We start from the raw sequence: 16,956 nt of genomic DNA, 5'->3' as shown, positions 1-16,956 counted from the left end.
CAGTCCAGGACGCGCGCCAGCAGACCAAATTCTATCCGCGGACAGTACGCACATAATATTGTAACTTTGCATTAATACACGCAGTTATATTTTGTGCCACGATTTTTATTCTTGTCCCCTTAAATTCGCAGACATAGGGTATAGCTATCCCTCATAGAACCTGATACTGGGTTTAATAGCGGTAATGCAGTGTTATATAGACGTCCTCCTCGCACAATCTGATCACTGACAATACAGCTATGTCGCTTACAAAACAGCTCCGATGCTCGCAATACAGTTTTGACGTTTTAAATACAGCTCTGACGATTATAATTATACAGGTCTGACGCTCGGCTGCAATCCTCCCAGTGATTACGTGGTGTCATATAGACATCCTACTCGCACAAACGGTCATTTACAGCTCTGACGCTTACAACACAGGTCTGACGCTCGGCTACTCCGTTGCTTTTCTCGCTGTCAACCTGTGCAAGGCGGTAACACGGTGTTATATCTAAGACGTCCTATTCTCACAAACTGCCACTTACAGCTATGACGCTTCCAATAAATCAATAACGCTCACAGTACAGGTCTGACGCTTACGGCTGGCCACATACACACGCTTTTCGTATGTGGAATTACAATTTGGAATTCCATGAGAACGCGCCGGCTTGCAATTGAAACGTACGTGCGGAATTCATTCCGTTCGGAAAAAGCGAACGCGTGCGCCAGTAATTTATCTGATTTCATACATTCGGATTCCGAATACGGAAAACGTGTGTATGCGGCTATCCTAGAATACAGCTCTGATGCTCGCTTACAACAACAGCTCTGAATCTTACAAATAGAGCTATGACACTTACTTTACAGCTCTGCACTTACAATACAACGACCTAGACAAGCGATTATCGTAAACGCCAACGCCAATGTAAGAGATTTGACGATAGTATACGCTAGCGAAGCGATGACTTATGTCAAATCGCATACATTTTGTTAGCGTTTACGATAATCGCTTGCCACTTGTCTACTAGGGCTGGCCTAACGCTCACAACACAGGTCTGACGCTGGGCTGCTCCATTGCTGTTCTTTCTGCCAAACTGTGCAACACAGTGTTATATAGACGTCCTATTCGCACAATCTGTCATTTACAGCTATGATATTTACAAATATAGCTCTAACGCTACGAATAATAAGAACTAAGGAAGAGACCGTGTCTAAAAATTTCTCCACGAGTCTACAAAATGAGATCCGAATACATGCATACTTTATGCATGTATTCGGTATACTATTTTGTGTAATTATATAGAAGTGACAATTAATGTCAACAGCTTTATTTCGTGAGTGTTAGCAGAGTAGACAGAATGATAGAGTATGCCGACTTAGAACTGATGTTGAAATTTTTAATTTTGACGTATTATGACGAAAATCGTCGCTAGGGTTGTTAACTTGTTACCTACGAATTTAAAACTATGACATATTCGCTGGACGTGTTCCTCTTTGGTCGTATTGTTGTTTGTGTTTTGGCACATGCGATTAAAATTGTCAGAATCCAATTTTGAAATCTTTATTTTAAATATTTAAAAATAAATTATATCAGCCAGCGCGAGGCACATTCCGTTCATAATCCTAGTGAAACCCGACGAATTTGACAGATATTGAAACCTGTCCGTCTCTTTGCAGTCGAACTACTGGTCGTTATGTCTATTGTGATGTTAGTGTTTATAGCTATTGTCATATTTTAGTGTGCGAAAGAAACCAAATTCGAAACGGTTGAAGTATGGGAGTTACATTTCCTTAGTTTTTATTATTCGTAGTCTGAAGCTTACATTACAGGTCTAACGCTCACAACACAGGTCTGACGCTGGGCTGCTCCGTTGCTGTCCTCGCTGCCTGCCTGTGCAGCGCGCTGACTTTGCTGACAAGCGGCGTTATATTGCTGCCGATCCACTCGTCGGCGCTGCGCGGCCCCGTGATATAAGACAGCTGGGCAGACAGCTCGCGTTCCAGACATTGTAGGTTTAGAAGGATTCTGGAATAAAGGATTTGCTGTCTTATTAAACAGATCGCACAGTAAGTCATTAAACGCTTTTGCCACAAAAACATACATGTAATTGAACCCCACCGACACCTTAACGAGCCACCAGTGAAAATACCTTTGTGTACCACCGGCTCGATATTGTGCCACCTGATGCACTCGACCTCACGCTGTTTTGTAACTTATTTCAGTGTATTTAAGATTTAATTTCGTTTGTTCTATGCATTATTTTTAAGATTATCAGTTGGCTACAATAAATTAATTCCTGATTGGCGCAATTTTGTAAAACTTGAAAAAAAAATCGAAAAATTTAAATGGCGCCATAGAAAGCGATATTTGAGGCTCAATAGAATTTTGATATCCCGGTATTTGAGAGGTTAATATCATAAGCGGATGACCGATGAGAAAACGATGAGTTGGCATTTGGCCAAGTTTTTATTTTTATGTCAAGAGCTAAGATTGCAAAAGGTTACAAGTTAAGAGGAGTCCACACCGCCCTTTTGTCCATACAAACGTTGTCCCCTGTTTCCTCCCTGGATAATGCTAGTAGAGTTATATTTTTTTCCTAAATATCTACTACCACTAATACAATGTCCCTATGTTTTCTTTTTTTTCATAATTTAATTTTTAAGATATGAACGTTCAAAAACCCAAAAAAATGGCCAGATTTTCCGATGTGTTGAAACATCCAGAAAACAGATTTGGCTCGATTATACAAAAAAATAAAACATAGGAACACAGCTCAAGCCTTTCTTTAATCTTTAATGAAAAAAGTAAAATCGGTTAAATTTTGGAGGAGGAATCAGGGGACAACGAATCGTTGATATTCTGCAGTTGTCTCTATCGCATTCTGCGGTATAGGCTTGAGGTAAGGGAGACAGCTATAGATATATACACGATTTTTTTTTCATTTCTCTAGCCCCTGGGGTATCCTCTTAATGTTGATTATGATCAGTCGGTTGTGCTTGCCACGACCCGACTAAATATCGACAGGCTATTTGCCAATAAAACATTTTTTTTGACACTACAAAATTTGGTAGTACTCACTCGTTGGCCGTCCCCGCTATGCCGTCAACTTGCACGGGGCAAGTGTAACCGCGCTCCACTTGCCACGGGTTCAACCATGTTGACACGCTGAAACAGTTGAAAAGTGAATATGTGCAACCCATCCCCTTACTAATATTAAGGCCGGTATAAATAGACAGTACTTAAGATGCGACCCAGTCTCAAGACGCGGTTCGGCTCTATGATTGGTCAAGATTTTGACAGCCAACCAATCACAGAGCCTGAACCGTGTCTTGAGACCGAGATGCATCTTGAGTACTGACTATTTATTTATTTATTTATTTATTTATTCGGTATAGTAACAGACAGCAAAGTAAGTAATACAGTTAACAATAATAAACAAAAGAAGTAACATTTTACCATGCAGTCCAATAAATACTATACACAACATTCAAAAAAAAAATAATCAATAATAATAATAGCAAATGTCAAGTACATACTCTAATAATTACACTAAAATACTTAAATAAGTAATTTAACAATTATTAGAATTGCGACTGTCACAGACACACATGTTTTTAATACAAATAAATTATACCGGCCTAAAATGGGAAAATTTGATATGCAAATACTTTGGGTACCGGGAAAATGTTCGGTTCACGCGCTATTGACTTTAACGATTTACAATCAAACCGCTGAACCGATTATGATGAATTTATTCAAACAAGAAATTTATGCGCTAGGGAGTTGCTGGCATCTTTTATTTTACTATAAAGTAAGTGTACACTAACGCGTCTCCGTGTATCAACTATTGCGCGCTGTCCCGCAGAGCCGCGAGCAAGTGAATTAAAAAAACAGTATGTCACAATTTGACATCTTAACTTTTTAAATTGTGCACTTTGATGACCATGACAGTTTATAATAATATCTTTATATACAAACTTTTCACCTCCTAAACGGCTGGACTAATTTGAATGATTGTTTTGGCGGTGCCTCAAATGCGCGCACAAATCAGCCCAGCAGGACAACATATATCGGGTTAGTATTATCTATATATATAAAACTCAAAGGTGACTGACTGACATGGTGATCTATCAACGCACAGCCCAAACCACTGGACCGATCGAGCTGAAATTTGGCATGCAGGTAGATAATATGACGTAGGCATCCGCTAAGAAAGGATTTTGATCAATTCTACCTCCAAGGGGTTAAAATAGGGGTTAATTGAAAGTTTGTATATAATAATACTTCTTAACGCGAGCGAAGCCGCGGGCAAAAGCTCGTATATAATAAAATGACTGTACTAACGCGTCGCCGTGTAACAACTGGTTGGCGCGGTCCCGCAACGCCACTAGCGAGTGTACGGCGCGCGCCACCGCAAGCCCCGCCCACTGATTCTCCGGTAACACCTCGTGGGTTAGAGCTGGAACACGTTTGTAATCACTAATATTATAAATACGAAAGTGTATGTGTCTGTCTGTTACCTTTTCACGTTTAAACCGCTGAACTGATTTTGATGAAATTTGTTATGGAGATAGTTGGAGTCCTGGGAAGGATATGGGATACTTTTTATCCGGATACTTTTTTCGGAGTCTTATTATTTTGTATACTTACAGCTAATAGAGTCGTTCGGGTGTATCCATATACTTAGACAGCTGTAGAGCGCAGGCAAAGACACGGGCAGGAGCTCGCAGAGGGTAGCGTAGTGATCGAATCTGAAATTAAAAAAAGTAAAAATATACCTAGAGTTTTCTTTATTTTCACTGTGAACCAATTTTTATATAGAACTAGCGACCCGCCCCGGCTTTGCACGGGTATAAAATATAAAATCCTTAAAAATATAAAAAAGGGTTCCGTACCAGTATAGAGCGAAAAGAGGCAAAAAGTTGTGTTTCTTGTATGGGAAAAAAAAAGTTCCCTTAAAAATTTACTAAATTAAAATTTTATTATCTTACTAATATTATAAAGGCGGAAGTTTGTTTGGATGTATGGATGTATGGATGTTTGTTACTCCTTCACGCAGAAACTACTGAACAGATTTTAATGAAACGTTACAATAATATAGCTTATACATCAGAATAACACATAGGCTACAATTTTAGCCGACTTTCAAAATGGGGGAGGTGTTATGTTCGTTTTTTATGTTCAACGATTACTCCGCCGTTTGCTAAGCGATTTTCAAAATTTTTCTTTTGGTATATAGGGTATCATCCCAATTTGGTATTATATTCACAAAACTGGTGATCTGATGAAGGATCCATAAGTAATCGAGGGAACTCCTCAAAATTTATAGGGAAACATGTGGTGACTTCGGTTTCGTGAGAAGTATTCTAAGCATATGCTACCAACAAGTAAGATTTTGCACCGAGGTATACCTGGTATACCGTGGTTCGGAAGGTGCTGAGAGAACTCCTGATTCTTTATAGATACAAGTTTGGGAGTTTCGGCGTTGTTTTAAGAACGGAAAGCATATGCTACTATTCAAATTACATTCATCATCATCACTACCATATTATACTATTTAATATGGTAGTGATGATGATGATGATAATTTACGCGGGCGAAGCCGCGCGGGACATCTAGTATCATCATAATATTAATACGCGAACGAAAAACTTTGTTACCCTTTTTACGAAAAATGGGGAAATTTGATTCGATTCGATCTCTAGTCTATACAATATGGATCTTTACAGCATAATATGATTTAAATGAATTTAATTACCTGGACCAGCCAGTCAGTATGACCCGGGTGAAGTTGGCGCGATCGGCGTTGGCCTGCACCTCGCGGATTCACGCCTGCTGGTTGCTCGTGTACCGCGACACCGGGGACACTATCTAGTTTAACAATCACCTGGACCAGCCGGTCAGTATGACCCCGGTGAAGTTGGCGCGGTCGGCGTTGGCCTGCACCTCGCGGATTCACGCCTGCTGGTTGCTCGTGTACCGCGACACCGGGGACACTATCTAGTTTAACAATCACCTGGACCAGCCGGTCAGTATGACCCCGGTGAAGTTGGCGCGGTCGGCGTTGGCCTGCACCTCGCGGATTCACGCCTGCTGGTTGCTCGTGTACCGCGACACCGGGGACACTATCTAGTTTAACAATCACCTGGACCAGCCGGTCAGTATGACCCCGGTGAAGTTGGCGCGATCGGCGTTGGCCTGCACCTCGCGGATTCACGCCTGCTGGTTGCTCGTGTACCGCGACACCGGGGACACTATCTAGTTTAACAATCACCTGGACCAGCCGGTCAGTATGACCCCGGTGAAGTTGGCGCGGTCGGCGTTGGCCAGCACATCGCGGATTCACGCCTGCTGGTTTCTCGTGTACCACAACACCGGGGACACCATCTACTATGACAATCACCTGGACCAGCCGGTCAGTATGACCCCGGTGAAGTTGGCGCGGTCGGCGTTGGCCTGCACCTCGCGGATCCACGCCTGCTGGTTGCTCATGTACCGCGACACCGGGGACAACATCTGTTTCAAGATATTATACAAGGTTATATTATTATTATTATTAAATGGTACTATCAGAGAAGTTGACTCCTAGGCAAATGGGGCTCTAGTACCCGTAACACAAGTTCTTTGTGTGCTTAGCTCAGGGTCGGACTGACGTGGCGTAAAGAGTCCGTAGATATTATATTATTAATATTTAAAATTATTATGTAGAGTACCTGACAGCTACCATTAGCCCCCTTGAACGCGGACGCCGCCCAGACCTTCGGGAATATTCTGTAGTTCCGCCACAGTTCGCCGCCGACGAAGAAGTGTTCAGCCACGTTGTAGTTCCATACTACCGGCTCCACTAGCTTGCCAATGTTGGATTCTGAAATGATATATTTTTGAATTATTTTAAATGATGGTATAGGTCGCACAAAACATTAAGAGCCAGTCCACACGGCGCGTTGCGTCAGCGTTGCGTCGACGCAGCGCTGCCGTTGCGTTGTTTTACATACAAATAACCAAGGTGTTCACGCGGCGCGCTGTCTTCGCAACGCACACAATATGACGGACGGGCAGCCCCCGAGACGAAGCGGAGGCTGTGGGGGCTGTGCCGGTGGTGGGGGGGAATGTTTACGTTAAGACTGCTTCGTATTAAGAGGGCGACTAACCCCAAAAATCAAACATCGTCCTTCTCTCTTCACACTCACGCCCGTCTTTCATATGCCAGGTGAAAAAGAACGACGCGGATTCACCGTTGTTCGTAAAAAGCAATTTCGTAACATAGTATATCATTGGTAAAAAGGGAAGAAAAGAAAGAAAACTAAAATCTGCACCCCTTGGAAATTATTTCTGCCAGCGCCTATGCACTGTCGCCTTTATAATATTAATCTCTTGAACCCCACCGACACCTTAAAGAGCCACCCGTGACAATACCTCTATGTACCACCGGCTCGATATTGTGCCACCTGATGTACTCGACCTCACGCTGTGTTGTAACTTATTTCAGTGTATTTAAGATTTAATTTCGTTTGTTCTAAGCATTATTTTTAAGATTATAAAGTTGGCTACAAACTGGTTGGCGCACTAAATTAGTTCCTGATTGGCGCAATTTTGTAAAACCACAGAATACATAATTAGTACTTACCTTGTAAAACTTTAAAAAAAAAATTCGTAAAATTTAAATGGCGCCATAGAACGCGGTATTTGAGGCTCAATAGAATTTTGATATCACGGTATTCGAGAGGTTAAGTAAGTATGGATAATAATTGGTTTCTTACTTTCCAACACCTCGAAACCGATGGCTCTCAGCATGTCATCCCACATCAGCACGTTCATCTTGGGCCGCTGCATCTTGAGGAATATCAGCAGATCCTTGATGTGGTCTAGGAAGAGAGATGTCGCCTTGTGCTCGCTGACCGAAGCCTTCCGCTGACAATCCTCACAGATCGCTGTGTGCCATACCTGTGAACAAACAGCATTTTAAATTGAATAAGTAAACAAATAAATAATAATAATATTCTAAAGGTGAACGCACACTTAGCCGAACCGAACGAACCGAACGAATCGAATTTCCAGAAGGCCTTTTTTATGAAATAAGGGGGCAAACGAGCTAACAGGTCACCTGATGGAAAGCAACTTCCGTCGCCCATGGACACTCGCAGCATCAGAAGAGCTGCAGGTGCGTTGCCAGCCTTTTAAGAGGGAATAGGGTAATAGGGGAGGGTAAGGATGGGATGGGAAGGGAATAGGGTAGGGTAGGGCATCTCGGTCTCAAGACACGGTTCAGGCTCTGTGATTGGTTGGCTGTCAAAATTTGGACCAATCACAGAGCTGAACCGCGTCTTGAGACCGGGTCGCATCTTGAGTAGGTACTGACTATTTATACCGGCCTTAAAGTACACGGGTCTTAAGTTCGCGACCTTACTCGGATCGACGTCGGTGACACACGAGAATCGCTCACACTGGATTACCATGCCCCAGGCTCGCGGCTCGCGGTCGCGGCTCGCGGCTCTTTGCTGACACACAGGAGTTTAAGATCGTCGAGCCATAAGTCCGCGTACTTACTCGCACGTCTGTCACCCCCTGAAGATTTTGACGCTTTTAATACCGGAAAGTTTTATTCCGAAAATGTACGGTTACCACGCGGTAGGTATTTCAGCGCAACGTGCTATTCGCGCAGCAAGCGGCAACACTTGCGAATTATTTCTGCTGAGTAATGAGTTAGACTCGACTTTGATTCGACCTCATGCAGTGGTTGTTGGCTCGAATTCTGCTGACAGCAAAACGTGTCTGCTCACACGTCGTCGAAGTTCATAGAATGTTCGATGACCTAAATAATGATTTATTACTCTTAATTCATACCAAAATGATACATGCCAAAGTGTGATTTTAGATGAAATTTGGTATGGGGACCCGGGAGAGGACATAGGATACCATTTTTCCCGGAAAAATGTACTGTTAGCAATAATTCATTATGCGCATTACGAATTGTGGACTCCGATTTTCCAAACCACATCTCTTATCTTAAGCGCCGGCAACGCACCTGCAGCTCTTCTAATGTTGCGAGTGTCCATGGGCGACGGTAGCTGCTTTCCATCAGGTGACCCGTTTGCTCGTTTGCCCCTTAATTAAAAAAAAACATCTCGTCCAGCTCTGCCTTTATGGTTATCTACATTCTTCAGAACCCTGGTTCTGAAGAATGTAGATAACCATAAAGTGACGAAATTGAACCATGTGGACGTCACTTGGTTCGATTTTCACCACCGGTAGCTTGTGCAGATCTCTCGCCAGAAAAACCACCTCTTTTGGACCTAACTGCTTCAACAGGGTGATGATATCCTGCAAGCAGTGGCGGCCTTACCCATTGCGAGGCCCTGGGCCGAAAGTCTTTGCGATGCCCTTTGTCTTGCGAAAAAATACCTTGCAAGCCTCCTGCAAGAGCGAGGCCCCAGGCGATTGCCACGCCAACCCATAGGGTTGCCACTGTCTGCAACATTCTTTCTCCATCTCTTCGTCGCGATGGCATCTGCAAGATCTTACCTTGCGTAGCATCAGCTTTGCTGTAATTTTCGTTGTTGAAGATGCAGAGCTCGATGTAGCTATCGCTTGTCCATGATGTTGAATAAAAGCCAGCAACTCCTTGGTAATGATGGCCAATCCTACCAAGTGCCTCGTACAGGATTAGCTATGTTGTTCAAAATATCTATATTGTTAAAGGTGTACTTACAGAGAAGAAATGCTGTTCTTGTCCATAGCGTTATGATGAAAGCCAGCAACTGGCAAGGTGGCCGCGATGACGTGTAGCGGCGATTCGCGATTTATTTTATAAATTTTTGAGTCTACACGCGGAGCGCGACCGTTCGCTAGCTCGACACATCGCACACTGTAGTCTGTACTCTGGTCTCTGTGAGTCTGTAGTCAAGTCAAGTGTCAACTGTAGTCTGTAGGCAGTTGTAAGTCGCAGGTTACATGATATATTTACAGTTTACACCTTAGTTTACACAATCTAAAGCACTGGTTCCCAAACAGCAGTCTGTTGGAGCCAAAATATGGTCCGAAATTCGCAAATATGCATTATACTTATACATCACAAAACTATAGTATTCACAAACCGACCTCATGAAAAAGATACAATCTCAAAAATCACATTTAAACACAAAATACCATATTTTTTTTTGTGTAATTATATATTGAGTTTTTATTCATGTTTAATATCGGTGGATTCATGGTGTTCCCTGATAACAAGAAAAAAATACAAAAGTGGCCCCTGACTAAGAAAAGGTTGGGAACCCCTGATCTAAAGTGACCTTTGGACTTATATTGACTTGTTATCTATACTAATATTATAAAATTTTGTACACAGATAGTCTAAAGCCTGAGAAAGGACATAGGCTACTTCTTACTGGAAAAAGGGGTTGTAAGGGGGTGTTTATGCGTAAATTTGTTCAAATTAAGTTAGTTCCAAAAACTGGAACAGATGGCGCCAAGAGTCGCCTAGATCGCGCTATCGCTTGCTCATATGTATTTTTATAAGAGGTGGTAGCATGTTGAGTTAATATTTCGATTCTTTCGATTGTTATACATGTTATTAAATAACTCACGTACCAACATAGAAATCAGAAACAACAGTCTACCAATAATAAATACTAAATAGTTTATGGCCTATGGGTATTGGCTATTGGGTAAAGCTAAAGTTGTGTAATGCATTATGCAGCTAAGTTGTGTAACGCTAAATAAACTTTAAAAGGTATAAAAAAAAATTAAAAAAATCATATTATGTGCACACTACACGGCTGTTTTGGGTATTTTGATTTAAGGGGTACACCACCGCGCGCTATAAACTGAAGTCCACGCGGACGAAGTCGCGGGCAACAGCTAGTAATGTATATGTACTATATGTCACACTTCACAGCCATCTAACAGAATAATTATACATTTTTGATTAGGTACACCAACTTTTTATTAATTAGTTATTAGACACTACTTTACATACATAATATTTCTTGTACTTATACTTTAAAACTATATAGAATAGTTTAAGCAATTCTTATTTCACAAATAAGATAGTTAATTGGGAGACCTCTTAAATGAGTTAGCTGATTGTAAAACTGTCTAGTTCTATGTAACCTAAATTTTATATTGGCAAAATATTATAATTTGCGAGGCCCCCTAATGGATGATGCAAGAAGACGGATTTGTTGAAAGATTTTTTTGATACTCGTAAGCAGGGCCCGATCTAAGGGAGGGCGAGCCGGGTATTTGCCCAGAGCGGCAAAAATGTGGGGCGGCGAAATTGACTTCTTCCTATCTTCCAACCTAGCCATCCACCACTTAAGTTTGAGTATTTTACCAGCAAATGTACCTTAAGTTTTGTAGTGGAAATATTTGAGTATTTTACTTAAATGTTCCTCCCATTTTCCCCCAACAAATATGTTTCCTGTATATGTAAAGGGCGGCGAAAATGATCTTTGCCCGGAGCGGCTAAATGGCTAGATCGGGCCCTGCTCGTAAGTGCTAAAAAAACGCGGCGTCCAAGGGGCTCGAGTCCCCTAGGACCGCGAGGCCGGGGGTGGTCACCCTCTGCCAAGGTGTAGTTCAAGAAAAACTTTAATACTACAACAAAATAAATACCTCATCTGCACCAATATGAAAGTATTTTGCGTCAGGTTGGGCGTCCAAGGCGTTTTGGATCATTGCCTTCACAAGATGTAGTGACTTGGGTTTTGTGGGACAGAGCACCGCGGGAGACCGGGGCTCCTCTCTCAGCTCCCGGAATGCAGGATGTTTCAGTACAAACTCCATGTGGCCTATTGTTTGTACCAGTTGAATCTATAAATTAAGATTAAATTATTGCATTATACCTTGTACACCTTGTACCTTGTACAGTATTCTGTGGTTATACATGAAAGGAAACTAAGAAATTTTGAAAACGAGATAATATCCTACAACATATAATTATAATAAAGCTTTATTTATTCCACAATATAAATTAAGTACTACGAAACAGTTTTGTAATTATTATTTATCTAGATGTGGACCCCCTCAGGGTAAAAGCCTCCTCCAAATTGTTCCATAATTGTTCTCTATCTTTTGCAGTGATAAGCCAATTTCGTCCTTCCTTCCTACAACATATGCCTACATTATACAACATAATTATCTCCGTAATCAAAACTACTGGATATGCATCTAGAAGTTTCGCCTTTCTGATTTATACTGAGCAACAGAGACAAAGCTTCTGAATAAGCTATACATGTTATCTAACTAGTGAGAGCAAATTCAGTCGAGGTCGAATTAACAATATACATAATATCACACAAACCATTTAGCAGTATTTTTGATCCCCTCATAGCTCTCAATAATTATTTCATGGGAACATCTTTAAATTGAATAATTTAATTAACAAATTCTATTTTTGACCCGACTATGGCGAAGCAAAAAGGAGGGTTATGATTTTGGCCTGTATGTATGTATGTATGTATGTTGGCACGGGCGTAGCCAGGGGGAGGGTTTTGGGGGTTCAAACCCCACCCGAAAAGTTAAGATACTAACATTCATAAAATTAAAATAAGGACAGGCGTGCGGCATATCTCATTTATTACTAACTATTGCACAAAAAAAAACATTTTACATCTTTAATATATTTCTTATACTTAAATATAAGGGTTATTTTATGTATTTTTATTCCTTTTATTTTCTTGAACCCCCATGATACTAAAATCTGGCTAAGCCCGTGGTATGGATGTGGATGTTCATCTGTTCCCTCGTAGCTTTAAAACTACTTATCTTATTTAATTTTGATATGTTGGACTTACAGGTTCCAGACCTTTGCTTTTGATAGCCTGTAGAATTTGCTGGACCTCATCCATTGTGTACATATGGTCACCATTACAATTCTCTATGCTGCCAATGATAGAGAGCTCTCCGGAATAAGGAAATGTGTCCTCCCATTCCAACAGTACGCCGGTGGCTCCCCACTGCCTGATGCTTTCTAGAACCTAAAAAAAATTAAATTACTTCTATGTAGCTACTACCCACAGTAGTAAGAATGTATTTTTTTTTTGTTTTGAAATTACTTAGGTGTGAATGTAGAGTGCTATATTCACCTGATCTAGATACTGCACTTTTAGGGGTGCTCCTTTGAAGTCCAAATGCACAATTCTGTAAATAAATCACTGATAAATATACCGATCATACTTACGACTTGTAAGGTTTCTTTATTAAAATATAATATAAGGAAGTGATGAATTGTTTAATTAGATACTTACCTGTGCATATCGATTGTTGGTTTAGCGGCTGAACTAAAAATTAATTAAATTATATAGCGATGAAATAAAGTTTTCCAAGAATTCCTTGAAGAAAGTATAAAAATGCTAGGTACCCGAGAATCGAGATTCGAGAACCGCTGCACCGGCTTATTAATTATTTTGACGTTATCAGCTGGTAATCAGTAACGACCTTATTGGTAACGACATTTGCCAATTATTGACTTTGACAAGAGACAATTTCTTCTTCTTCCTCATTCATTTCACATTTCTCGCAGTCTTTGCACATGCTTTGCGCACTTTGATCGCAGACCGCAGTTAGAATAAGAGGACTCATAAGGGTGAGAACACATTGTTGATTCTCACCTGAAGGTTGTGTCAAGTTATGAAATAAATAATATTATGTTCACCGAGACTCTAGGACGGGCCCGTCTGCGAACTGGTGCGTAATAAACTTTTAAACACATCTACCAGCGTCGCAGAACGGGCTCGACTTTTGGCCGTGGAGACATTTCTGGACAGAAATACATTCTGCCTAGCCACTGCTCTGCGTCTTGGTGCTCCCCACGATGTCCCCCATCAATGTGTTTGCGGCGCGCACGTAGACAGCTATAATAACGGTAATCACGGGTTGTGCTACTCGCGAAGCGCTGGACGCTTCTCTCGACATCATAGCCTGAACAGCCTCATTCGTCGGGCTCTTGTCACTGCCGGCGTGCCAGAGATACTGGAGCCCTCCGGTTCGGTGCGCGACGATAGCAAGAGACCCGATGGAATGACCCATGGTTCCCTGGAATGTGGGACGGGCCCTTGTGGGGGACGCTACTTGTGTCGACACACTCGCCTCGCCCCATGTTCAGGGCACCTCAAGCTGTGCGGGCGCTGCCGCCAACCAAGCATAGAACCTCAAGCGGCGCAAATATGAGAACCTCAGAGGAGATCTCATATTTGAACCGTATGGGGTTGAAACCTTAGGCGCATGGGGTCCGGGGGCACATAGAATAAAGAAATATCTAAGAAGACCCCAGAGCCGGGAGCTACCTGGCACACCGGATAGCAATTGCCATCCAACGTGGGAATGCTGTCAGCTTGCTGGGCACTCTGCCAGGTGGGGACGACCTGGGGAAGTTTTTCTTATTACCTACTTATAGTTTTTTTTTTTCAAGTTTGTATACTTAATATATATTTTTAGATTGTATTTCTAGTGATAAATTGTGTGGTTCAGGGTAAACTATGTTATTACCCATTTGGTATTATTATTCAGAATAATATGTCGAGACGCGAACGTCAATGTTGTTTTTAAAGACAATCATAGCAAAAATATTTTAAGTTAAAAAATTTCAAATCCATCTTAGTGAGATCACTGGTTTATGCGTTTAGCGTTGCGTTTAGCAACAACAGATAGATACACTTTCACAATTATAATAATTATTAAGTATACGTCCATGGTATTTAAATAAAATTCATTAAATTCAAGTCATATTTTTTAATGTTTTTATGTTTTTTTGTTATGAATACTTTACAATTATTATGAAGTAAAATTAAACATACTTACATACCTTGTAAAAATAACTAAGTAAGTAGGTAGTAATTTTATGTCGGACTACAAGAATACAAACACTATAATCCTTGTACTAAGTATTTAGAGTAAAGCAATACAATTAATATTTAAAAAAATAACGCACTGGCTTTAAATTATATTATAAGAGTTTAAATAAGTAGCATTATCATGGGCGTAGCTAGGATTCCCAGGGGAGCCGGGAGGGTAGATTAAGAATTGAATGCCTCCCCTCTCACCCCGCAACTCTTCACGTTTAGGTATAAAACTCATGAGCCTGCCCGTACCTTGTTACGCCTGTGAGCATTATAGTATTATTTTATTTATTTTATTATTACTGAAGCCAGCCTATCACTGCCCTGTATAACCAGTACTTAAGGCGAGGATAAACCCCAATTTGTTATTCCGTGACTCCCGGTTTACCTAGTTCCAATATAATAACAAAAATGTAAAAAATATGAGATATAAAGCACAATATTTAAAATACCTTAGACCTTATTTTAATAAAACGTAATACTTTGGCTGTAATTAATTTACAAACTCACCTCCGACAAAAATCTATTTCGTCGAAATATAAGTATTAAACTAGGAAAATTATTTTTATCTGAATAAATTGTTGGTAAATCTATATTAAAATCTTCTGAACCGAACAATTTTGTTTCTTAATATTTATTTCCAAAGATATTTAAAAAAAACAAGAAAAATAGAGAAGATCCGCCCCTAGTAACTACAGTTTTATGCTAAGCTAAAATGAATCTTATTGCGATGCGTATACGCTTGGTCTTTGGTTGTGTGCAAGGTTATCGTTTTGGATTGAGATTGATCCCCGCTTTAAGTCTATGCAAAGAATTACGTGGCTACTGGCTGGCTTGAGTACGTTCTTATTATTAACATATTTTAAGTATAGTACGAAAAAAGTTCCAAAATCTAATTACTTTTATATGATTCTAATCAAGATATTAGATATTTAAAATCGGCAGTTACAAACTTCACAAAAATCCTAAGTAAGTACACGATATAAAAATAATAAATAGAAAAACAAATATTTTCTTACAAAATCTACGAACATGTTCTTGAATAAAGTTATAGGTGGTAAAGTATAACCTATCATAGGAAGACTGGTGTATGGTGCCAATAAGAATTTACTAATTTCAGTCACTACATATAGAATTTAATGTTATTACGTTAACTGTTAGGGCGAGACCGAACTAAAGCGTCATAGAACTGACGTTTTAAAAACGTCAGTCCTATTGAACGTGAACTGTCGCGTAGTGCGGTCTCACCTTTAGGATCTCAAACGTTTTCCGATAACTGATAACATAATTAACATACCAAGTTAGTATACAAATTCACATTGTTATTTTACGCTTCTTATTTCTTAAATCTAAATAGCTATCTTATCTCGGCTTCAAAGTTACATAACAGAACACGACTGGCCTCAATTTAGCTGCGAGTATTGTAACTAGAGGCTACCTACTTAAAAGGCAGAACAACAAAGTTATAACTTACAAGTTACATAATATAACTATCGATTAAAATACATGAAAATAAAAACATGTGTTCATTATTGTGAAACAATCTGAATATGAAAATTACAGTTATAGTTTGACAAGGCTTTATTTGAACGTGGCGAGAAAAGGAACTAAACGCTTCTATTATAGAAAAACGTCATTTTTGACATGTGTTTGACAGTTCTCCTTTACCAGCAGCACTCCCGTCAATGTCACCTACGTTTAAATAAAGCCCACGGACGTAAAAAAAATACGGACGGATCGCCATTAAGAAATGAGTGAAGCACCCTTAATAAGCCCAGGCGATCATACGTACACATCTTGCACACGCACTCGCACTGTAATAAGCCGATCGTACCTCCATTACACAATTAGACTGCATCGCGGTGACACGTCTTTGTCATTCATAAATAAAAATAAATATGCCATCTTGTGTTGTAAAATGGTGCAAGAACAATACAACCTTACACAAAAAACATCAAGGAATAATATTTCATAGGTAAGATAACATATTTTTAAAGTATTTTGATAAAATAATGTAAATATTAATTCAACTTCAACAGGTCAGTAATGTCCATAACAAAGTGGGGAAATTTTCCCCAAACCGGGGAAAATTTTAAATTATTTTTAAATAATCAAATAATTAATTTTATTGTCTTTTAT

At 40.2% G+C, this 16,956-nt stretch overlaps 1 protein-coding gene across 1 annotated transcript; it reads right to left on the bottom strand.

The window, feature by feature from the left end:
* Positions 1-1,706: 1,706 nt before the first annotated feature.
* Positions 1,707-13,324, bottom strand: LOC121732373 (hexosaminidase D). Its single transcript, XM_042122234.1, has 11 exons — positions 13,228-13,324; positions 13,066-13,120; positions 12,775-12,957; positions 11,594-11,791; positions 7,741-7,924; positions 6,694-6,845; positions 6,384-6,496; positions 4,631-4,731; positions 4,325-4,439; positions 3,059-3,145; positions 1,707-2,005 (listed from the first exon to the last, which is right to left on the bottom strand). The coding sequence occupies exons 1-11, from the start codon at positions 13,233-13,235 to the stop codon at positions 1,819-1,821; spliced, it is 1,383 nt and encodes a 460-aa protein (XP_041978168.1). The 5' UTR covers positions 13,236-13,324; the 3' UTR covers positions 1,707-1,818.
* Positions 13,325-16,956: the final 3,632 nt, after the last annotated feature.

This window comes from Aricia agestis, chromosome 12 (assembly GCF_905147365.1).
Source record: "Aricia agestis chromosome 12, ilAriAges1.1, whole genome shotgun sequence".
Lineage (NCBI taxonomy): Eukaryota > Metazoa > Arthropoda > Insecta > Lepidoptera > Lycaenidae > Aricia > Aricia agestis.
The sequence above is the reverse complement of the archived record's forward strand: the minus strand, read 5'-3'. Positions and strand labels throughout refer to the sequence as shown.

What these genes read in the sequence shown, in the direction of transcription:
- LOC121732373 (XM_042122234.1), bottom strand. An exon ending in GGGCTAATGGTAGCTGTCAG is followed by an intron (nt 6,497 to 6,693) that starts GTACTCTACATA and finishes ATCTTGAAACAG; the next exon opens with ATGTTGTCCCCGGTGTCGCG. An exon ending in ATACTGACCGGCTGGTCCAG is followed by an intron (nt 4,732 to 6,383) that starts GTGATTGTCATA and finishes TTTTAATTTCAG; the next exon opens with ATTCGATCACTACGCTACCC.